Source organism: Tachyglossus aculeatus, chromosome 14 (genome assembly GCF_015852505.1).
Source record: "Tachyglossus aculeatus isolate mTacAcu1 chromosome 14, mTacAcu1.pri, whole genome shotgun sequence".
NCBI classification, from domain to species: domain Eukaryota; kingdom Metazoa; phylum Chordata; class Mammalia; order Monotremata; family Tachyglossidae; genus Tachyglossus; species Tachyglossus aculeatus.
The window spans coordinates 1,848,737-1,869,922 of record NC_052079.1 but is presented as its reverse complement, the minus strand read 5'-3'; the positions used below and the strand labels follow the sequence as shown (position 1 = coordinate 1,869,922).

The 21,186-nt window shown below is 47.6% G+C and overlaps 1 protein-coding gene across 1 annotated transcript in view; it reads left to right on the top strand.

Moving 5' to 3' along the window:
• Positions 1-11,246, top strand: part of TMEM260 (transmembrane protein 260) — a 49,469-nt gene extending 38,223 nt beyond the window's left edge. The window contains exons 12-16 of the mRNA XM_038756713.1: positions 1,117-1,265; positions 3,406-3,582; positions 5,607-5,660; positions 7,655-7,745; positions 10,498-11,246. Of these exons, the coding sequence (XP_038612641.1) occupies positions 1,117-1,265; positions 3,406-3,582; positions 5,607-5,660; positions 7,655-7,745; positions 10,498-10,746 (720 nt within the window). The 3' untranslated portion in view covers positions 10,747-11,246. The remainder of the gene's footprint in view (positions 1-1,116; positions 1,266-3,405; positions 3,583-5,606; positions 5,661-7,654; positions 7,746-10,497) is intronic.
• The last annotated feature ends 9,940 nt before the right edge of the window (positions 11,247-21,186 follow it).

Here is a 21,186-nt window from a genome sequence, read left to right as displayed (position 1 = left end):
AAATGCCATTACTGTTAGTATTATTATTCTAAGCGCTGGGGAAGATACAAGGTCATCAGGTTGTCCCACGGGGGGCTCACGGTCTTCATCCCCATTTGACAGATGAGGTCACTGAGGCTCGGAGAAGTTCAGTGGCTTGCCTAAGGTCACACAGCAGAAAAGTGATGGAGCCACTGTTGGGTAGGGACTGTCTCTATATGTTGCCAGCTTGTACTTCCCAAAACTTAGTACAGTGCTCTGCACACAGTAAGTGCTCAATAAATACAGTTGATCGATTGAGAATACACAGCCAACTGCAGAGGCAACAGCGAGGAGGGGAAATTAGGGTGTAGAAAATCAGGGTGAGTTCCAGATATCGGTGCTTTTGGAGTGTGAGCCCTTTCATTCATTCAATTGTATTTATTGAGCACTTACTGTGTGCAGAGCACTGGACTAAGCGCTTGGGAAGTCCAAGTACAGCCCATAAAGGGCTGAGACTGTGTCTTTTAGCTTCCTACTCTGCCAGTGAATACAGAGGCGCTCAGCCCACTGCCTGCACACAAAAGGTATTCACGCAGACGGAGCGGTGATGGCAGACGGACTTCAAAACCCTCAAAGTTTGGAGGATCCAATGAGGGAGAATCATTCATTCATTCAATCATATTTATTGAGCGCTTACTGTGTGCAGAGCACTGTACTAAGCGCTTGGGAAGTCCAAGTTGGCAGCATCTAGAGACGGTCCCTACCCAACAACGGGCTCACAGTCTACAAGGGGGAGACAGACAATGAAACAGAACATGTAGACAGGTGTCAAGGTCGTCAGAACAAATAGAATTAAAGCTATATGCACATCATCAACAAAATAAATAGAATAAATTTGTACAAGTAAAATAGAGTAATAAATCTGTACAATTCAGTGGCAGGGCGGCTCAGTGGAAAAGAGCCCGGGCTTTGGAGTCAGAGTTCATGGGTTCAAATCCCATCACATGGATGTTGTTTGCACATCATCATCATCATCAATCGTATTTATTGAGTGCTTACTATGTGCAGAGCACTGTACTAAGCGCTTGGGAAGTACAAATTGGCAACATATAGAGACAGTCCCTACCCATCACACCATACGGCTTTTCCTCGTAGATGATGACTTATGAGTGGTACCTGCCCAAGCTGGCCAAGCACCTGCCACATGTCCGCTTCCCCGGGAGCCGGTGGAATCCCGTTGAAGGAACGCTGCCCGGCGGGATGGTCACCTTTAATCTGGACAGCTTCCTTAAAGCCAACAGGCAGTAAGTGTTCCTCTGGCGTCGCGGCTCTTCCTAGGCCCCCGGGCTTCCCTTCGGATCGATCGTTTAGGGAGCAGCGGGGCCCCGGATGGTTCTCTTGCCCCGATTTTCCTGGCCCCGGGCGAGGTTACCGTGGTGATGCAGGAAACGTCACCAGGTGATCGCTGGCCATCGCTCGGAGCGAGGGGAGAGGAAAGGCAGGCATTCAGAATCAGAGAAACCAAAGCGGGCTGGCGGTTGGACCCTCCCATGGATGTGGGCGGGGAACGTGCAGGGATTTATTGAGCGCTTACTGTGTGCAGAGCGCTGTACTACGGTCTTCGGATTGTACAACAATAAATCGAGACACATTTCCAGCCCCTAATCAATCGTATTTATTGAGCGCTTACTGTGTGCAGAGTGTGCAAGGCTCTGCTGAGAGCTCACCTCCTCCAGGAGGCCTTCCCAAACTGAGCCCCTTCCTTCCTCTCCCCCTCGTCCCCCCTCCATCCCCCCCATCTTACCTCCTTCCCTTCCCCACAGCACCTGTATATATGTATATATGTTTGTACATATTTATTACTCTATTTGTACATATCTATTCTATTTATTTTATTTTGTTAGTATGTTTGGTTTTGTTCTCTGTCTCCCCCTTTTAGACTGTGAGCCCACTGTTGGGTAGGGACCGTCTCTGTATGTTGCCAACTTGGACTTCCCAAGCACTTAGTACAGTGCTCTGCACATAGTAAGCGCTCATTAAATACGATTGATGATGATGATGATGCAGAGCACTGTACTAAGCGCTTATATGCCCTAACAGGCATATAGTCTGGCAGGTGGAGAATTCGCCCTCCCTTCTGCATCGCCTATGCCCTTAAGCACTTAGAAGCAGCGTGGCTCAGTGGAAAGAGCCCGGGCTTTGGAGTCAGAGGTCACGGGTTCAAATCCCAGCTCCGCCACCCGCCTGCTGTGTGACTTTGGGCAAGTCACTCCACTTCTCTGGGCCTCAGTTCCCTCATCTGGAAAATGGGGATTAAAGCTGTGAGCCCCCCTGGTGGGACAACCTGATCACCTTGTATTCATTCATTCAATCATATTTATTGAGCGCTTACTGTGTGCAGAGCACTGTACTAAGCGCTTGGGAATTACAAGTTGGCAACATATAGAGACGGTCCCTACCCAACAGCAGGCTCACAGTCTAGAAGGGGGAGATGGACAACAAAACATATTAACAAAGTAAAATAAATATGTACAAGTAAAATAAATAGAGGAATAAATATGTACCATTCATTCATTCATTCACTCAACTGTATTTATTGAGCGCTTACTATGTGCAGAGCACTGTACTAAGCGCTTGGGAATTACAAGTCGGCAACATCTAGAGACGGTCCCTACCAAACAGTGGGCTCACAGTCTGGAAGGGGGAGACAGAGAACAAAGCATATTAACAAAATAAAATAAATATGTACAAGTAAAATAAATAGAGTAATAAATATGTACCATTCATTCAATTGTATTTATTGAGTGCTTACTGTGTGCACAGCACTGGACTAAGCGCTTGGGAAGTCCAAGTCGGCAACATCTAGAGACGCTCCCTACCCAACAGCGGGCTCACAGTCTAGAAGGGGGAGACAGACGACAAAACATATTAACAAAATAAAATTAATAAAATAAATACGTACACGTAAAATAAATGGAGGAATAAATATGTACCATTCATTCATTCAATTGTATTTATTGAGCGCTTACCGTGTGCAGAGCACTGGACTAAGCGCTTGGGAAGTCCCAAGTTGGCAACATCTAGAGACGGTCCCTACCCAACAGCGGGCTCACAGTCTGGAAGGGGGAGACGGGGAACAAAACAAAACATATTAACAAAATAAAATAAATATGTACAAGTAAAATAGAGTAATAAATACGTGCAAACTGTGAGCCCACTGTTGGGTAGGGAGCATCTCTCTATGTTGCCAACTTGGACTTCCCAAGCGCTTAGTCCAGTGCTCTGCACACAGTGAGCGCTCAATAAATACGACTGGATGAATGAACAGAACAGCGGCAACCCCTGCCCTCAACAAGCTTACGGTGTCGAGTGTCCGGTCTCCCACGCGGCCGGCGGGGGGTGGGCGGGTCCCCTCCCAGCCCATCTTCCCGCGCGTCTGGCCAGCAGGGAGACCTTCGCCTGCATCGGGCTCCACGAGGGCGATCCCACGTGGCGGAAGAGCCACGCGCTGTGGCCCTGGGGCTCCTGCGACAAGCTGGTCCCGGCCGGGCTGCCGTTCGACGCCCGCGAGTGGATCGGGCTCACGCGGGACCTGTACAACTGGACAGAACGATACGGGAGGTAAGGAGCGCTCACCTCCTCCGGGAGGCCTTCCCAGGCTGAGCACCCCCCCCCCCCCCACCGCCTTACCTCCTTCCCCTCCCCAAAGCACCTGGATAGATGGGTATATGTTTGCACGGATTTATTACTCTATTCTATCTTGTTAATATGTTCTGTTTTGTCGTCTGCCTCCCCCTTCTAGACTGTGAGCCCACTGGTGGGTAGTATGTCTGTACAGATTTATTACTCTATTTATTTTACTTGGACACTATTTATTTTATCTTGTTACTATGTTCTGTTTTGTCGTCTCCCTCCCCCTTCTAGACTGTGAGCCCACTGGTGGGTAGTATGTCTGTACAGATGTATTACTCTATTTATTTTACATGGACATACTTATTCTTTTTATTTTATCTTGTTAATATGTTCTGTCATCTGCCTCCCCCTTCTAGACTGTGAGCCCACTGGTGGGTAGTATGTCTGTACAGATTTATTACTCTATTTATTTTACTTGGACACTATTTATTTTATCTTGTTAATATGTTCTGTTTTGTCGTCTGCCTCCCCCTTCTAGACTGTGAGCCCACTGGTGGGTAGTATGTCTGTACAGATTTATTACTCTATTTATTTTACTTGGACATATTTATTCTATTTATTTTATCCTGTTAATATGTTCTGTTTTGTCGTCTGCCTCCCCCTTCTAGACTGTGAGCCCGCTGTTGGGTAGGGACCATCTCTAGATGTTGCCAACTTGGACTTCCCAGGCGCTTAGTACAGTGATCTGCACACAGTAAGCACTCAATAAATACGATTGAATGAATGAATGGAGTGCCATCCTCCTTCTCCTCCCTGCCCTTCCCCTCCCCACAGCACCTGTATATATGTATATATGTTTGCACATATTTATTACTCTATTTTATTTGTACATATTTATTCCATTTATTTTATTTTGTTAATATGTTCTGTTTTGTCGTCCGTCTCCCCCTTCTAGACTGTGAGCCCGCTGTTGGGTAGGGACCGTCTCTAGATGTTGCCAACTTGGACTTCCCAGGCGCTTAGTACAGTGCTCTGCACACAGTAAGCACTCAATAAATACGATTGAATGAATGAATGAATGGAGTGCCATCCTCCTTCTCCTCCCTGCCCTTCCCCTCCCCACAGCACCTGTATATACGTATATATGTTTGCACATATTTATTACTCTATTTTATTTATACATATTTATTCCATTTATTTTATTTTGTTAATATGTTCTGTTTTGTTGTCCGTCTCCCCCTTCTAGACTGTGAACCCACTGGTGGATAGGGACCATCTCTATATGTTGCCAACTTGGACTTCCCAAGCGCTTAGTACAGTGCTCTGCACGCAGTAAGCACTCAATAAATATGAATGAATGAGTGCCAACCCCCTTCCTGCCCAACTGTGCCATTCATTCATTCAGTCATATTCATTGAGCGCCTACTGCGTGCAGAGCACTGGACAAAGCGCTTAGGAAGTCCAAGTCGGCAACAGATAGAGACGGTCCCTACCCAACAATGGGCTCACCGTCTAGAAGGGGGAGACAGACAACAAAACATGGAGACGGGTGTCAAAACCGTCAGAATAAATAGAATTCTAGCTACATGAACATCGTTATTTTTAGGTTTTGAACGTTTTTCCTGTGCAGATCTGTTTGTTGTTTGGTTGTACTCTCCCCAGCGCTTAGGACAGCGCTGGACACATGGTAAGTGCTCTAACATTCATTCATTCAATCGTATTCATTGAGCGCTTACTGTGTGCAGAGCACTGGACTAAGCGCTTGGGAAGTCCAAGTTGGCAACATATAGAGACGGTCCCTACCCAACAGTGGGCTCAACATATACCATCAGTGGGCTCAACATATACCATCATTGTTAACTGTCTGATCATTATTAATTATTTCAATAATTTAGGGTTACTAAATTATCTTAGAAATATTAAGATGAAAATCAGTACTAACGATGGGGATGAGGAGGGGGGAAAACCCCCACCGGGCAAAAGCCAGTGATCTCACGTTGACGATCTTTCAGGTTTGATCCATCTTCTTGGGAAGCGGTCGCCAACGAGGAGATGTGGCAGGCAAGGTGAAGCTCTCTGTTCCGGTGCACGCGTTACGATGGTGACGGTATTTACTGAGCGCTTACGGTGCTTCAGCGCTGTCTGGCCTCAAACACTGCAGTTGACACGGGATAATCGGAGCTTCCGGTGGAGGACGGGGGTGGGGGGGAAACCAGCTCTTGATGCATTTGATCCCCGTTTTCCAGACGAGGAAACTGAGGCCCACAGAAGGGAAGCGACGGGTCCGGGGTGCCCCAGCAGACAAGAACCTGAGTCTCCCAGGGTGGGTCCCCCCCTAGACTGTAAGCTTGTGGAGGGCAGGGAATGTGTCTGTTAGATGGTTTTGTTGTAATAATAATAATTGTGGTATTTCTTAAGCACTTACTATGTGCCAAGCACTGTTCTAAGCGCTGGGGAGGTTACAAAGTGATCGGGTCGTCCCACGGGGGGCTCACAGTCTTCATCCCCATTTTCCAGGTGAGGGAACTGAGGCTCAGAGAAGTGAAGTGACTTGCCCAAAGTCACACAGCTGATAGGTGGCGGAGGTGGGATTAGAACCCATGACCTCTGACCACGAGGGGCTCACCGTCTTCATCCCCAATTTCCAGTTGAGGGAACTGAGGCCCAGAGAAGTGAAGTGACTTGCCCAAAGTCACACAGCTGAGAGGTGGCGGAGGTGGGATTAGAACCCATGACCTCTGACTCAATCAATCGTATTTATTGAGCGCTTACTGTGTGCAGAGCACTGGACTAAGCGCTTGGGTAGTCCAAGTTGGCAACATCTAGAGACGGTCCCTACCCGACAGTGGGCTCACAGTCTAGAAGGGGGAGACAGAGAAAAAAACAAAACATATTAACAAAATAAAATAAATAGAATAGATATGTACAAGTAAAATAAATAAATAGAGTAATAAATCCGTACAAACATCTATACATATATACAGGTGCTGTGGGGAAGGGAAGGAGGTAAGGCAGGGGGGATGGAGAGGGGGAGGAGGGGGAGAGGAAGCACATAGTACTATGTGATTTGCACATAGTAAGCGCTTAATGAGTGCCATCATCATTATTATTAGTAAGTGCGATTTACCAAGCGCTTAGTCAAGGTGCCAAATAGTACGCTAAGCGCTCTGTCGGATACAGGATCCTCCGCGCCAGACAATTCAGCGGTCGAGGGGAACAGGCAGCAAAATGGAGGCCCCCAGGTAGGCCAGTTCATTCATTCAATCGTATTTATTGAGCGCTTACTGTGTGCAGAGCACTGGACTAAGCGCTTGGGAAGTCCAAGCTGGCAACATATAGAGACGGTCCCTACCCAACAGCAGGCTCACAGTCTAGAGGGGGGAGACAGAGAACAAAACAAAACATATTAACAAAATAAAATCAATAGAATAAATCTGTACAAATAAAATAGAGTAATAAATCCGTACAAACATATATACATATATACAGGTGCTGTGGGGAGGGGAAGGAGGTAAGGGGGGATGGGGGGGAGAGGAAAGAGGGGGACTCAGTCTGGGAAGGCCGTGTTGTTATATAGTATGACATTTATATTCATATTAGATTATTCGTGTCATTATATGTGATTGCATTTTTGTTATTGATTTTAATATATTACATTATTGTTGTTATATAGTCCTACATTTATATCATTTATATTCATATTAGATTATTCGTGTTGTTATATAGTATTGCGTTGTCCCACATGGGACTCCGCATGTTGCCAACTTGTACTTCCCAAGCGCTTAGTCCAGTGCTCTGCACACAATAAGCGCTCAATAAATAGGATTGAACGATTGAATGAATGAACCTATAGAGATGGTCCCCACCCAACAGCGGGCTCACAGTCTAGAAGGGGGAGGCAGAGAACCAAACCAAACATATTCACAAAATAAAATAAATAGGATTATGTACAAGTGCATATACAAGCCCGGGGGGCAAGGTGGGGCTGGGGGAGCCGTCACCCACCTTGCGAGCGGGGCCGGCCAGGCCCGTGACCCAGGCCGGGGCTCTTCTCCTCCAGGATGAAGACCGCCTTCTTCATCTTCAACCTCGCCGACACGGCCAGCGTGCCCGCCACCGCCAAGGCCCAGCTCTACGCCCTCGCCCACAGCGTAAGTGGCACCGGGCCCTCGGGGGACGGGGAGGAGGAGGGCAACGGCCCTGCCCAGCCGCGGGCGGGCGATAATAATAATCAATCAATCGTATTTATTGAGCGCTTACTGTGTGCAATCAATCAATTAATCGTATTTATTGAGTGCTTACTGTGTGCAGAGCACTGTACTAAGCGTTTGGGAAGTACAAGTTGGCAACATAATAGAGACAGTCCCTACCCAACAGTGGGCTCACGTCTAAAAGGGGGAGTCGGAGAACAAAACCAAACATACTAACAGAATAAAATAAATAGAATAGATAATGTACAAGTAAAATAAATAGAGGAATAAATATGTACAGACATCTATACAGATATACAGGTGCTGTGGGCTCACAGTCTAAACGGGGGAGACAGAGAAAATCGAACATACTAACAAAATAAACAGAATAGATATGTACAAAACAAATAAATAGAGTAATAAATATGTACAGACATATATACAAGTGCTGTGGGGAAGGGAAGGAAGTAAGATGGGGGGAGGGGGAGAGGAAGTATTGTATCCAGTGCTCAGAACAGTGCTTGGCACAGAGTAAGCGATTAATAAATGCCATTATCATTATTACCGTTATTAGTATTAAAAAGGGCGATGGTTTAGGAGGCCACGGGCTGTAGAGCACTGTACTAAGTGCTTGGGAAGTACAAGCTAGCAACAGTGCTTTGCACATGGTAAGTGCTTCATAAATGCCATTATTATTATTATTGCAAATACGATTTGGAGGTTATAAATACGATTGAATGAATGACTACAAAATGATCAGGTTGTCCCACAGTGGGCTCACAGGCTTCATCCCCATTTTCCAGATGAGGGATGTCTGCCCGCCACCTAAAACTCAACATGGCCAGGACTGAACTCCTTGTCTTCCCTCCCAAACCCTGTTCTAAGCGTTGGGGAGGTTAGCTGCGTGGCTCAGTGGAAAGAGCCCGGGCTTTGGAGTCAGAGGTCATGGGTTCAAGCCCCGGCTCCACCAATTGTCAGCTGGGTGACTTTGGGCAAGTCACTTCGCTTCTCTGGGCCTCAGTTCCCTCAGCTGTAAAATGGGGATTAAGACTGTGAGCCCCCCCGTGGGACAACCTGATCACCTTGTAACCTCCCCAGCGCTTAGAACAGTGCTTTGCGCGTAGTAAGCGCTTAATAAATGCCATTATTATGAGAAGCAGCGTGGCTCAGTGGAAAGAGCCTGGGCTTTGGAGTCAGAGGTCATGGGTTCAAGCCCCAGCTCCACCCATTGTCAGCTGTGTGGCTTTGGGCAAGTCACTTCCCTTCTCTGGGCATCAGCTACCTTATCTGGAAAATGGGGATAAAGACTGAGAGCCCCGTGTGGGACAACCTGATCACCTTGTAACCTCCCCCAGCGCTTAGAGCAGTGCTTTGCACACAGTAAGCGCTTAATAAATGCATTCATTGTCAGTCAATCGTATTTATTAAGTGCTTACTGTGTGCAGGGCACTGTACTAAGCGCTTGGGAAGTCCAAATTGGCAATATACAGAGATGGTCCCTACCCAACAGTGGGCTCACAGTCTAGAAGGGGAATGCCATTATTATTATTATTATTATTATTACCATTAATAATAATAATAAATGCCGTAATTACTATTATTATTACGTGCCCCCAGGGAGGTGACTTACCAGTTGGCAGGTCCCCTGGCTGCTCACCAGGCTGCTCCTGGACATGGGGGCCAAAGTGTCTGTCTCCCCCTTCTAGACCGTGAGCCCGCTGTCGGGTGGGGACCGTCTCTAGATGTTGCCGACTTGGACTTCCCCAGCGCTTAGTCCAGTGCTCGGCACACAGTAAGCGCTCAATAAGTACGACTGAATGAATGCATCCTGGCAGAGAGTCAACCTGATATGAGGAAGGACTTTGGGGAGCAAGCGACACCAGTTCCCCATAGCAGGGGTTGGGGGGGGGGGGGGGGGGGGGTCTCACCAGTGTGAGGGTCTGGGGGAGGCAGCCCTGCTGCCTCTGTCCTTGCATCCTCTCTCTTCCTAGCGAGCAGAAGGAGCCAGGACCTGGGCCAATCAATCAATTGTATTTATTGAGCGCTTACTGTGTGCAGAGCACTGGACTAAGTGCTTGGGAAGTCCAAGTTGGCAACATCTAGAGACGGTCCCTACCCGACGGCGGGCTCACAGTCTAGAAGGGGGAGACAGAGAACAAAACCAAACATATTAACAAAATAAAATAAATAGAATAGATATGTACAAGTAAAATAAATAAATGGAGCAATAAATCTGTACAAACATATATACAGGTGCTGTGGGGAAGGGAAGGAGGTAAGATGGTGGAGGGGAAGGAGGGGGCTCAGTGTGGGAAGGCCTCCTGGAGGAGGTGAGCTCTCAGTAGGGCCTTGAAGTAGGCCAATCCCACTCTTCCACTTGCAAGAGTCCAATAAGTTTCACCTCCTTTGGATTTCAGTCACTGAATTTTAAGAGGAATAAAACGATTTGTTTTTGTCGCCTGTGCACCCAGCGCTGTTCCAAGCACCAGGGTGACTACAAGGCGACCAGGTTGTCCCCCGGGGGGGCTCCCGGTCTTCATCCCCATTTGACAGATGAGGTCACCGAGGCCCAGAGCAGTGAGGCGGCTTGCCCAAGGTCACACCCCAGGCCCCAAACACCCGGTGGTTTGGGCCGTCGGGCGAGGATTGGGTTGGGATGGGGGGGGGGGTGGGGTGTCCCAAGTCCCTGGTCGCCCCCCGCCCCGTTTTTCAGCTGTACAAGGAGCTGGTGGCCCCGCCGGAGGAGCACCCGGTGAACTGGCACAAGAACTACGCCATCGCCTGCGAGCGGCTTCTGCGGGGCGGGGGCGGGGACCCCGCCACCTTGCTGGCCGACAGCATCCGACACTTCCGCCTGTACGCGGAGGGCGCCCCGGACGACCCCCAGCGCGGGGAGATCGCCACCGCCATCCGGCTCCTCCGCCGGGACCTGCGGGCCCTGAGGGCGGCCGGCCGAGGCTGAGCCCCCCTCTCCGGCCCCCTAATTGGGAGCGTCCCCCCACCACCACCCCCCGCCTCCCCTGGGTAAATTCATTTTTGTCCCAAACATCTTGTCTACATATCACCAAAGGGCCCACGCTAGGAAATGCAAATAATAGCCCTTTTCTCTCATTATGGCAGCTAATTAATAGCAGCCTGTTGGAGTGAATAAAGTCACTCAGAGTCCTCGGGCACTTCCTCAGTCGAGGCCGGGGTCGGCCCCCATTGTGGGGCTCCGAGACTGGGGCGCTCCGGAGAAAGGCCGGCTAATGAAGAGGGAGGGCTCGGGGCCCCGGCCGCATTCAGCGATGACTGGTGAGTCATTCAGCGGGGAAAGGCCCCATACCGGCCCCGTCACAGTTCCTTGGCATTGTCCTCGCCCCGAGGCCTGATCAAAGGGTCCCCCCCTCTACTTCCCGCGGGGCCTGCCAGGTTCCCTTTCAGGCCACGGCCATAATTAAAACCGCTAATTCTCTTTTAAAATGCTGCAGGATGCCATGTAGGCATGGGTCTGGAGTGGCCTTTGTCACACCGTCAGTAAGCCGTCCAGGACCAGGGCCTTCCCGGCGAGATGCCGAGGCCCAGAGGCCGGGCCGAGCCGCCGCGGACTTCCCCGGGGACGCTTACTGGATCCGCTGTAGTGACGGAGCGCTTGCTGTGTGCAGAACGCTGTGCTAAGCGCTTGGGAGTGCCCAGTACAACAGCTGGAGAAGCAGCGTGGCTCAGTGGAAAGAGCCTGGGCTCTGAAGTCATTCATTCAGTCATTCAATCGTATTTATTGAGCGCTTACTGTGTGCAGAGCACTGGACGAAGCACTTGGGAGTACCCAGTACAACAGCTGGAGAAGCAGCGTGGCTCAGTGGAAAGAGCCCCGGGCTTTGGAGTCATTCATTCATTCATTCAGTTGTATTTATTGAGCGCTTACTGTGTGCAGAGCACTGTACGAAGCACTTGGGAGTACTCAGTACAACAGCTGGAGAAGCAGTGTGGCTCAGTGGAAAGAGCCCCAGGCTTTGGAGTCATTCATTCATTCAATCGTATTTATCGAGCGCTTGGGAAGTCCAAGTCGGCAACATATAGAGATGGTCCCTACCCAACAGTGGGCTCACAGTCTAGAACAGACAACAAAACAAAACATGTTAACAGAATAAAATAAATATGCACAAACATATATACAGGAGTCAGAGCTCATGGGTTCAAATCCCGGCTCCGCCAACTGTCAGCAGGGTGAAGTCGCTTCACTTCTCTGGGCCTCAGTTCACTCATCTGGAAAATGGGGATGAAGACGGTGAGCCCCCCGTGGGACAACCTGATCACCGTGTAACCTCCCCAGCACTTGAAACAGTGCTTTGCCCACAGTAAGTGCTTAATAAATGCCATCATTATTATTATTATTAGGCAACCAACGCATTCCCTGCCCACAAGAGTCCCACGGTGTCGGTGGGGGGGTGCTTGGATTTGGGGTGGGGAGAATTCCCCGCTCCGGTTGCCTCCACTAAGCTTTTTGTGGGAAGAGTGCGGGTCTCCCAGCCCTGTTGTATTGTCCTCTCCCAAGCGCTTAGTAATAATAATAGTAATGATGGTATTTGTTAAGCACCTACTCCGTGCCAAGCCCTGTTAAGCGCTGGGGTAGATACAAGGTGATCAGGTTGTCCCACGTGGGGCTCACGGTCTTCATCCCCCTTTGACAGATGAGGTCACCGAGGCACAGAGAAGTGAAGTGCCTCGCCCTGCACATTGTAAACGCTCAATAAATACGATGGTCCCCCGTCCCCTAAATGTGACCGGGAGGAGGTACAGACTCCAAGTCCCGCCGGGACCGAGTCTTCCTAGAAAGCAAGGACGCGGATGAGTGTGACCCCCCAAAATAAAACAGGTATTTAACTTACCCCAATGGGCGGGTGTCTTGTCGTGTCGGCGCGGGCACACTTTACCGAAGCGGGGGGCTCCCGGCGTGGAGTCTGCTGTCACGGGACCCCCGCGGGTTGCGGGGCCAGAAGGGTCACGTTGGGGGCTGCGCTTCGGACCGGACTTCGGAAGCGAGGGCCGCGCCGGGCGGCATCGCCCCACTCTCCGCACCGGGGTCCCGTCGTCATCCTCGAGGTCTGCCGCGCCCCGTCTCATCAGCCTCCGCCCTGCGGCCTGAGAACAGCGAGACCCGAGTTACTCGGTCGACATGTGGGCAGAAATCCTCAATCAAGCAATCGTATTTATTGAGCACTTACTGTGTGCAGAGCACTGGACTAAGCGCTTGGGAAGTAACCCGATTGCCTTGTATCCCCCAGGCGCTTAGAACAGTGCTTTGCACATAGTTATTACAAGTTGGTAACATCTAGAGGCGGTCCCTACCCAACAGTGGGCTCACAGTCTAGAAGGGGGAGACAGAGAACAAAACAAAACATATTAACGAAATAAAATCAATAGAATAGATATGTACAAGTAAAATAGAGTAATATGCATTCCTCTCCTCATGCATTCATTCATTCAATTGTATTTATTGAGCACTTCCTGTGTGCCCAGCACTGTACTAAGCGCTTGGGAAGTCCAAGTTGGCAACATCTAGAGGCGGTCCCTACCCAACAGCGGGCTCACAGTCTAGAAGGGGGAGACAGAGAACAGAAACAAAACATATTAATGAAACAAAACCAATAGAATAGCTATATACAAGTAAAATAGAGTAATATGCATTCCTCACCTTATGCATTCATTCATTCAATTGTATTGAGCGCTTCCTGTGTGCAGAGCACTGTACTAAGCACTTGGGATGTCCAAGTTGGGAACAACTAGAGACAGGCCCTACCCAACAGTGGGCTCACAGTCTAGACGGGGGAGACAGAGAACAATACAAAACATAGTAACTAAATAAAATCAATAGAATAGATATGTACAAGTAAAATAATAGAGTAATATGCATTCCGCTCCTCATGCGTTCATTCATTCAGTTGTATTTATTGAGCGCTTCCTGTGTGCAGAGCACTGGACTAAGCGCTTGGGAAGTCCAAGTTGGCAACATCTAGAGGCGGTCCCTACCCAACAGCAGGCTCAGTCTAGAAGGGGTAGACAGAACCAAACAAAACATATTAACGAAATAAAATCAATAGAATAGACGTACAAGTAAAATAGAGTAATATGCATTCCTCTCCTCATGCATTCATTCATTCAATTGTATTTATTGAGCACTTCCTGTGTGCAGAGCACTGTACTAAGCGCTTGGGAAGTACAAGTTGGCAGCCCGCCCCCCCCCCTCCCGCCCAAATCCCAAAGGATGAGGACAACTCTGCTCCTAAAGGCCCAATCGGCCCCGGGGATGCAGGACAGACACAAACAAGCAGCATGGCTCAGTGGAAAGAGCCCGTGCTTTGGAGTCAGAGGTCATGGGTTCGAATCCCAGCTCTGCCACTTAGCTGTGTGACTTTGGGCAAGACACATCAATCAATCGTATTTATTGAGCGCTTACTGTGTGCAGAGCACTGTACTTAGTGCTTGGGAAGTACAAGTTGGCAACATATAGGGACGGTCCCTACCCAACAGTACTTCACTTCTCTGGGCCTCAGTGACCTCATCTGTAAGACGGGGATGAAGACTGCGAGCCCACTGTGGGACAACCTGATCACCCTGTAACCTCCCCAGCGCTTAGAACAGTGCTTTGCACATAGTAAGTGCTTAATAAATGCCATTTTTATTATTATACAGACACAGGAAGCTACAGAAGGCCTGTGCCACTGTTAAGTCTACATGCCCCGGGCCGGGGGAGACCAGACAAGTCGGCGGTCCAGACTCTCCTGGCTGTGGGCAGGGAATGTGTCTCGTTATTGTCCTATTGTCCTCTCCCAAAACCAGAGGTCACGGGTTCACATCCCGGCCCCGCCAACTGTCAGCCGTGGGACTTTGGGCAAGTCATTTAACTTCCCCGTGCCTCGGTGACTTCAACTGTAAAATGGAGATGAAGACTGTGAGCCCCCTGTGGGACAACCTGATCACCTTGAATCCCCCCCAGCGCTTAGAACGGTGCTTGGCACATAGTAAGCGCTTAACAAATGCCACCATCATCATTATTACGATTATTGTTTTGCGTCCGGGCGGCTTCATTAGCGTGGGCAGGGCGCCTTCCGTCCTCAGTGGCGTCACGCTAACCAACCTTACCGGACGTGAAACTCGACCCGTCGCGCGGAGGGTGGCACCATCTCTGCCCCAGAGAGGATTTGGCGACGGATGGGCGGTTTGGACGGCCGACACGGCGGGAGGAGCCCCAGCGAAGGTCAGTCCCGTCAGCGAAGGTCAGTCCCGTCGCGAACGTTAAACCCGCTCCTGGGCGCTTCCGCCGACGCTGACCGGTGCCTGGGGAATAATAATTATTATTATTATTATTATAATGGCATTTGTTAAGCACTTACTATGTGCAGAGCACTGTTCTAAGTGCTGGGGGGGATACAAGGTGATCAAGTTGTCCCACGTGGGGGCATATTTATTCTATTTATTTTATTTTGTTAATATGTTTTGTTCTCTGTCGCCCCTTTCATCATCAATCGTATTTATTGAGCGCTTACTATGTGCAGAGCACTGTACTAAGCGCTTGGGAAGTACAAATTGGCAACATATAGAGACAGTCCCTACCCAACAGTGGGCTCCCTTTCTAGACTGTGAGCCCACTGTTGGGGGACTATTTCTAGATGTTGCCAACTTGGACTTCCCAAGCGCTCAGTCCAGTGCTCTGCACACAGTAAGCGCTCAATAAATACGATTGATGATGATGATGATGATTAGATACATACATAAATCCAGCACTTAGAACAGTGCTTTGCACATAGTAAGCGCTTAATAAATACCATCATTACTATAAATGTATATAATACAATATATGTATATTATAACGTATATATACATGTGAATATATATATTTACATGCAATTCTATTTTTTATATACCTATAATTCTATTTCTTTCTATTGATGCCTGTTTACCTGTTTTGATGTGTATATATCTATAACTCTATTCCTATTGATATTATATTATATTTTGTATATGGATATTATATATACATACATGTGTGTATATAATGTGTATGCAATATATATCAATAGAAACAGAATTATAGATTATAGATACATACATAAATCCAGCATTTAGAACAGTGCTTTGCCCACTGTAAGCGCTTAATAAATGCCATCATTATTATTATAAATGTATATAATACAATATATGTACATTGTAATGTCTATATACATGTGTATATATGTATATATACATTTATATATAATTCTATTTTTTATATACCTATAATTCTGTTTATTTCCATTGATGCCTGTTTACCTGTTTTGATGTGTATATATCTATAATTCTATTTATTCCTATTGATATATTATATTTTGTATATGTATATTATGTATACATATATATGTGTGTATATAATATATATACAATATAATATATCAATAGAAATGGAATTATAGATACATACATAAACCCAGTGCTTAGAACAGTGCTTTGCACATAGTAAGCGCTTAATAAATGCCATCATTATTATTATAAATGTATATAATACATGTACATTATAATGTACATATACATGTGTATATATACATTTATATATAATTCTATTTTTTATATACCTATAATTCTATTTATTTCTATTGATGCCTGTTTACCTGTTTTGATGTGTATATATCTATAATTCTATTCATTCCTACTGATATTATATTTTGTATATATTATATACACATGTGTGTGTGTGCATATACAATATATATACAATATATATATCAATAGAAATAAAATTATAGATTATAGATACATACATAAATCCAGCGCTTAGAACTTGCACATTGTAAACACTTAACAAATTCATTCATTCATTCATTCAATCGTATTTATTGAGCGCTTACTGTGTGCAGAGCACTGTACTAATAAATGCCATCATTATTATTATTATAAATGCATATAATGCAATATATGTATATTATAATGCATATATACACGTGTATATATGCAATGTATATGTACATTTATATGTAATTCTATTTTTTATATACCTAAAATTCTGTTTATTTCCACTGATGCCTGATTACCTGGTTTGATGTGCATATATCTATAATTCTATTTATTTCTATTGACGCCTGTTTACTTGTTTTGACGTCTGTCTTCCCCCCTTCTAAACTCTAAGCCCCGTGTGGACAGGGATTGTCTCTTTTATTGCCGAATTGTCCTTTCCAAGCGCTTAGTCCAGTGCTCTGCACACAGTAAGCGCTCAATAAATAACGACTGAATGACCGAACGACGTGACTCGATTGAAGAGACTGACCCTCTGGGGGAGGAGGAGGAGGAGGGCGGGGGAAGAGCGAACTGGAGCATTCCTTCATTCAGTCGTATTTACTGAGCGCTTACTGTGTGCAGGGCACTGGACTAAGCGCTTGGGAAGTCCAAGTTGGCAACATCTAGAGACGGCCCCTACCCACCAGCGGGCTCACAGTCTAGAAGGGGGAGACAGACGACAAAACAAAACGTATTAACAAAATAAAATAAACAGAATCAATATGGACAAGTAAAATAATAAATTAATTAGAGTTGAGATTAGAACTCAGGTCCTCCTGACTCCCTCCCAGGCCACGGGGTTGGTAGACACTTTCCCCGCCCCGCAGTGAGATGACAGTCCAGAGGCAGGAGATGGACAGTGACAGAAAGAAATATATTTGGTAGACACAGAACAGTGCTTTGCACACAGTAAGCGCTTAATAAATGCTATTATTATTATTATTATTATTATTACCCACAGTGAGCCTACAGTCCAGAGGCGGGAGATGGACAGTGACAGAAAGAAATGTATTTGGTAGACACAGAACAGTGCTTTGCACATAGTAAGCGCTTAATAAATGCTATTATTATTATTATTATTATTATTATTATTATTATTATTATTACCCACAGTGAGCCTACAGTCCAGAGGCGGGAGACGGACAGTGACAGAAAGAAATATAGTTGGTAGACACAGAACAGTGCTTTGCACATAGCAAGCGCTTAATAAATGCTGCTATTATTATTATTATTATTATTACCACAGTGAGCCTACAGTCCAGAGGCGGGAGGTGGACAGTGACAGAAAGAAATATATTTGGTAGACACAGAACAGTGCTTTGCACATAGTAAGCGCTTAATAAATGCTATTATTATTATTATTATTATTATTATTATTATTATTATTATTACCCACAGTGAGCCTACAGTCCAGAGGCGGGAGATGGACAGTGACAGAAAGAAATATATTTGGTAGACACAGAACAGTGCTTTGTACATAGTAAGCGCTTAATAAATGCTATTATTATTATTATTACCCACAGTGAGCCTACAGTCCAGAGGCGGGAGATGGACAGTGACAGAAAGAAATATATTTGGTAGACACAGAACAGTGCTTTGCACATAGTAAGTGCTTAATAAATGCTATTATTATTATTATTATTATTATTATTATTATTATTACCCACAGTAAGCCTACAGTCCAGAGGTGGGAGATGGACAGTGACAGAAAGAAATATATTTGGTAGACACAGAACAGTGCTTTGCACATAGTAAGCGCTTAATAAATGCTATTATTATTATTATTATTATTATTACCCACAGTGAGCCTACAGTCCAGAGGTGGGAGATGGACAGTGACAGAAATAAATACATTTTGGAGGTGGACCTAACTGAGCGCTTACCATGTGCAGAGCACACTTCTAAGCACTTGGGAGACTACAAGAGAATAACAGGCACGTTCCCCACCCTCATTGAGCTTACAGTCTAATAATGATGGCACTTATTAAGCGCTTACTGTGTGCAAAGCACTGTTCTAAGCGCTGGGGTAAATACAAGGTAATCAGGTTGTCCCCCCGGGGGGCTCACAGACTTAATCCCCATTTTCCAGATGAGGGAACTGAGGCCCAGAGAAGTGACTTGCCCAGAGTCACCCAGCTGACAAGTGGCGGAGCCGGGATTCGAACCCATGACCTCTGACTCCAAAGCCCAGGCTATTTAAGTGTTTCCTTTATGCCAGTTAAGCGCTAGTGTAGATGCAAGCAAATCATACCCCGGCTCCACCAACTGTCAGCTGTATGACTTTGGGCAAGTCACTTCACTTCTCTGGGCCTCGGTTCCCTCATCTGTAAAATGGGGATTAAAACTGTGAGCCCCCCCGTGGGACAACCTGATCGCCTTGTAACATCCCCAGCGCTTAGAACAGTGCTTCGCACATAGTAAGTGCTTAATAAATGCCATTATTATTATTATTATTAAATCAGACTGGGCACAGTCCCTGCCCCACGTGGGGCTCACGGCCTCCATCCCCGTTTTCCGGACTGAGGCCCAGAGAATAATAACAATGATAATAATAATAATAATAATAATAATAATGGCATTTGTTAAGCGCTTACTATGTGCAAAGCACTGTTCTAAGCGCTGGGGGGATACAAGTTGATCAGGTTGTCCCATATGGGGCTCACAGTCTTAATCCCCATTTTAGAGATGAGGGAACTGAGGCTCAGAGAAGTGAAGTGACTCCCCCAAGGTCACCCAACAGGCAAGTGACGGAGCCGGGATTAGAACTCAGGTCCTCCTGACTCTCAGGCCCGGGCTCTAGCCACTAGGCCACGCTGCGCTTAGTCCAGTGCTCTGCACACAGTAAGCGCTCAATAAATACGACTGAATGAATGACAATGAATCCTTTCCCCCACCACCAACTCCGTCGGCACCTCCTAGCCCGGAGCCAGGATTAGAACTCAGGTCCTCCTGACTCTCAGGCCCGGGCTCTAGCCACTAGGCCACGCCGCGCTTAGCCCAGTGCTCTGCACACAGTAAGCGCTCAATAAATACGATTGAATGAATGAATGAATGAATGCTACAGAAGCAGCGTGGCTCAGTGGAAAGAGCCCGGGCTTTGGAGTCAGAGGCCATGGGTTCAAATCCTGGCTCTGCCACTTGTCAGCTGTGTGACTTTGGGCAAGTCAGCTTCTCTGTGCCTCAGTCACCTCATCTGTAAAATGGGCATTTTAAGACTTTGAGCCCCCCGTGGGGCAACCTGATCACCTTGTATCCCCCCCCCCCCATTCATTCATTCATTCAGTCGCATTTATTGTGCAGAGCACTGTTCTAAGCGCTTGGGAAGTCCAAGTTGGCAACATCTAGAGACGGCGCTTAAAACAGCGCTTTGCACATAGTAAGCGCTTAACAAATACCAAAATTATCATCATTATTATTATTATTTCCCCCCCACCAACTCTGTCGGCATCTCCTAGCCCATCCGGGCCCGCATCCCGCTTTGGGATGTCAGCCCCTGGAAGCTGGATATGGGGGGGTCTTTTTCCTCACGTCGAAACCCGGCCGTCGATGGCTTTCCCAGGGCCCCGGCCCCAGATCCTTCTCCCCACGTGCGGACCCGGAGACGGGGGAGACCGGGGAGCGGTCTGGACGCCCCCCGGGGCCCCCCTCCGCTGACCCACCCGTGGGGCGCCCCTCGGGCCAGGAGTCTCTCAGTCTGCTTGCGCTGCTTTGTACTTCCCACTCTTAATCCTTCTTCTCCCCCTGGAAAAATGATCTCCGGGCCTCGGGAAACCCTGTGCTCTCATCCTGTCGACGGCAGTAATCCACACCGACCCCGCCAGCAGATAAAGAGAAGCAGCGTGGCTTAGTGGAAAGAGCCCGGGCTTTGGAGTCAGAGGTTGTGGGTTCAAATCCCAGCTCCACCAATTGCCAGCTGGGTGACTTTGGGCAAGTTGCTTCACTTCTCTGGGCCTCAGTTCCCTCCTCTGTAAAATGGGGATGAAGACTGTGAGACGCCCCCGTGGGACAACCTGATCACCGTGTAACCTCCCCAGCGCCTAAAACAGCACTTAATAAATGTTATCATTATTATTATTATTCATCCCCATTTTGCAGATGAGGTAACTGAGGCCCAGAGAAGTGACTTGCCCGGGACTGGCCGCAGCCCCTTGGAAAGACGCGTCTCTGTCCGCTGGGTTTGGTACTTTGGAGGGGGTATTTGTTAAGCACTTACTATGTGCCAGGCACTGCACTAAGCGCCGGGGTATAAATGCAAGTTAATCGAATTGTACGCAGTCCCTGTCTCACGCAGTCTTCATCCCCATTTTACGGATGAGGGAACTGAGGCCCAGAGAAGTGACTTGCCCAGGGTCACACGAGTGGTGGAGCCGGGATTAGAACCCAGGTCCTTCTGACGCCCGGGCTCCACGCACTAGGCCGCACGGCTTCTGGTTGACGTGGGCAGCCGGCGAGCAGAGGGAGAACTGCCAGGAAGGCTGCGTTCTCAGTTCTCCTCCTCCTCCTCCTCCTCCGGGCGGGCTTCCTTCCCCTCTCCGATGCTCCGGCCCACAACCGGGGAAACGGCTTCCAGAACAAACAAGGAGCGGCAGAGAGCTTAGCATCAGGTGTCCGGAGA